The 2,656-nt window shown below is 43.8% G+C and overlaps 1 protein-coding gene across 3 annotated transcripts in view; it reads left to right on the top strand.

Annotated features, from left to right (window-relative positions):
* Positions 1–2,656, top strand: part of socs7 (suppressor of cytokine signaling 7) — a 14,307-nt gene that overhangs the window by 9,056 nt on the left and 2,595 nt on the right. For 2 of the 3 annotated variants that reach the window (XM_034900858.1, XM_034900868.1), the window contains 2 exons: positions 1,670–1,815; positions 2,422–2,590. In XM_034900858.1, coding sequence (XP_034756749.1) covers positions 1,670–1,815; positions 2,422–2,590 — 315 coding nt within the window. Of the gene's footprint in view, positions 1–217; positions 353–1,669; positions 1,816–2,421; positions 2,591–2,656 lie in introns of all 3 variants that reach the window. The other variant, XM_034900848.1, reaches the window with a different exon arrangement.

Below are 2,656 nucleotides of genomic sequence, written 5' to 3'. Positions count from 1 at the left end.
CCCTCCTTCCTCTCTCCTTCCTTGCTTTCTTCCTTTCTCTCTCTTTTTCTTTTCTTGATGTCGTTCCTTCCTTCCTTCTTTCCCTCCTTCCTTCCTTCCTTCCTTCCCTCCTTCCTTCCTTTCTTCCTTCCTTCCTTCCTTCCTTCCTCCCCTCTCCTCTCCTGCCCTTCCTTCCTCCCCTCCTTCCTCTCTCCTCTCCTTCCTGTCTTTCCTCCAGATGACATAGCTGGGCCTCAGCCTGGGCCTTTCCTAGTGAGTGTTATGGGCGCCTCCCTGCAGTCCCTCCCCCTGCCTCTCCCTCCTCCTCCTCCTCCCTCCCACGCCACCATCCAGCACAGTCTCAGCCTCAATGGTAAGACCGTAGTGTGTGAGAATAAGACGAGTCGCTGAATCGACTCCATCGCTTCCTGCAGCTAAACAGGAAGTGAGCGCTGCTGTGAAGGAAACTGAGATCTTTCACTAAAGTATGAGTAGTATGCATAACAACTATTTGCTCTGTGAAGAGGAGTAATGGCGTCCTGAGGAGAGAGTCACCGTCCCTCTGTGTGTGTTGTGATCTAAACTTCTCGGTTCTCTCAGAATATATCATCTCAGAAAAATGTATATTATGTTATTGGATCATAATTATTGATGCATTAATGTGTTCACCACTTTAATGTTGAAGCTTGTAAAGGTGGAGCTCATTTGAACTACTGCTGGGTAGTTTAACCAAGTGGTCTTCAAAGGGGGTTGCAGGGACCCCCAGGGGCCCCTTGGGGGGGTTCCAGGTGCCGCCAGCATCCCTCCCCACAATGTTTCTTTTTACTATTTTGGACATGAGTTTCACACACTATCTATAATTAAACATCTAAATGAAAATCAGATGCATCGACATCTTTTCAAATGGGGTCTAATGGGGTCTAATTTCTGTCAGTTTAGAGGTTTATTTGTTTATTTCAAAGGATCCCCATTAGCTGACGCCAGCTAGACGACAGCTAGTCTTCCTGGGGTCCAAACAATACATCCAAAAGACAATAAATACAACAAAACATCACAAATATATCATATATAAATTCACAAACAAAACTGACAATGCAAAAAATACTAACAAACTAAATATAATAAAGAATAATATAGCACATGATACAACCTCACTCAACCAATCCAGACAATATTATGATATCGAAAACAAATGTAGTCTAAGTCTTTTTTTAAAACCAGTTTTTCCCACGTTGTCCCGAATCCCAACTGGAAGATTGTTCCAATATACAGTACAATTGACCTATAAAACACAGTCCTCTTCATGCAGTCAGATTTAGGTAGTGGTAAAGAAATCTGTCGACTATTCACCCCTCTTGTATAATGCGAATGCATATCTGAACAATAAGTTATATTATCATAAAAAAATTTAGGAATCCCAGTATTAATAATTCCATGAAAATATACTAACATATTAACAGATAGTCTATTCTTGACCTCCAACCAAGCCTTGACATGAAAAAGTTTGGGAGGGACCATCTGGTTTAACCTATAATATCCTAATTTATTAGATGATCATGTTTTGTATAAATATTCCAAATCTCAAAACCTTTAAAATCGATGTGGCGCAGTAAAGAAGTACAATAATGGCAGTTTCAAAATGCTTCACGCAGCACCTTTTAGTTTCTGTGACGTTCTTTCCCTGATCCAGAATCCTTCCTCCGGGCCCTCCCTCATTCGACGGCCTCTCCGGCTGACGCCGCACCCCCTTCCAGACAGGTCCCGCCCCCCATGCTGTGCGCCCTGCGGCGGTCTGAGGCCAGCAACTTCACCGCCAGTCTGAGAGAGCTGGAGAAGGTACAACTCACGTTGAAAAAGAGAAAAGATCCCTGAAGAAGAGTGAAGAAGACAGTGATTCTTTTGTTGACGATTTGATTTGAGAAGTTTTTGTCATCACCATGTAGACCTGTCTTTGTTTGGGTCTAGAGCATGTTGCGTGATGCCTCAGCTGAACTAATGATTATTTACATTCTTGATGAATCTGATAATTAATTTCTCAATTAAAGGTGCTGCCACTAAGGTCTCTATAAAAGCATCCAAAGAGCGCCATGTCAGGTGACCTTTAAGTCTCTTGATATTAACATTGTCAGAGTAAAGGTTACCTTTGCAGTTCAAATTGCAAAAGAACAAAGAGATGGCCGTTTCAAATACAGTTTAAATGGTAAAAATCAGCACAGTGTGTCTAGACACACTGAACACACTGACTTATGGAACACAAATTTGCTGAGAACATAAAACCCTTTGAAAAGTCTTCTTAATGGGTCATATTAAGAAGAAGAGGGGGACAAAGGACCTTGGGAACAAGCATGTGAACACTGGAGGGGAATAGAAAGAAATCAGAGAGCAGCATTGAGGCTGGTGTCTCGCAGGTTTATGAGAAGGTTTTGTTGGTTTTGTCCTCAGTGTGGCTGGTACTGGGGTCCGATGAACTGGGAGGACGCGGAGATGAAGCTGAAGGGGAAACCGGACGGGTCCTTCCTGGTCCGAGACAGTTCAGACCCCCGGTACATCCTGAGCCTCAGCTTCAGGTCGCAGGGAGTCACACACCACACACGCATGGAGCACTACCGGGGTGAGACACACACACACACACACACACACACACACGCACACACACACACACACACACACACACACA

The sequence above is a fragment of the Etheostoma cragini genome, chromosome 2, assembly GCF_013103735.1.
Source record: "Etheostoma cragini isolate CJK2018 chromosome 2, CSU_Ecrag_1.0, whole genome shotgun sequence".
NCBI classification, from domain to species: Eukaryota; Metazoa; Chordata; class Actinopteri; order Perciformes; family Percidae; genus Etheostoma; species Etheostoma cragini.
The sequence above is the reverse complement of the archived record's forward strand: the minus strand, read 5'-3'. Positions and strand labels throughout refer to the sequence as shown.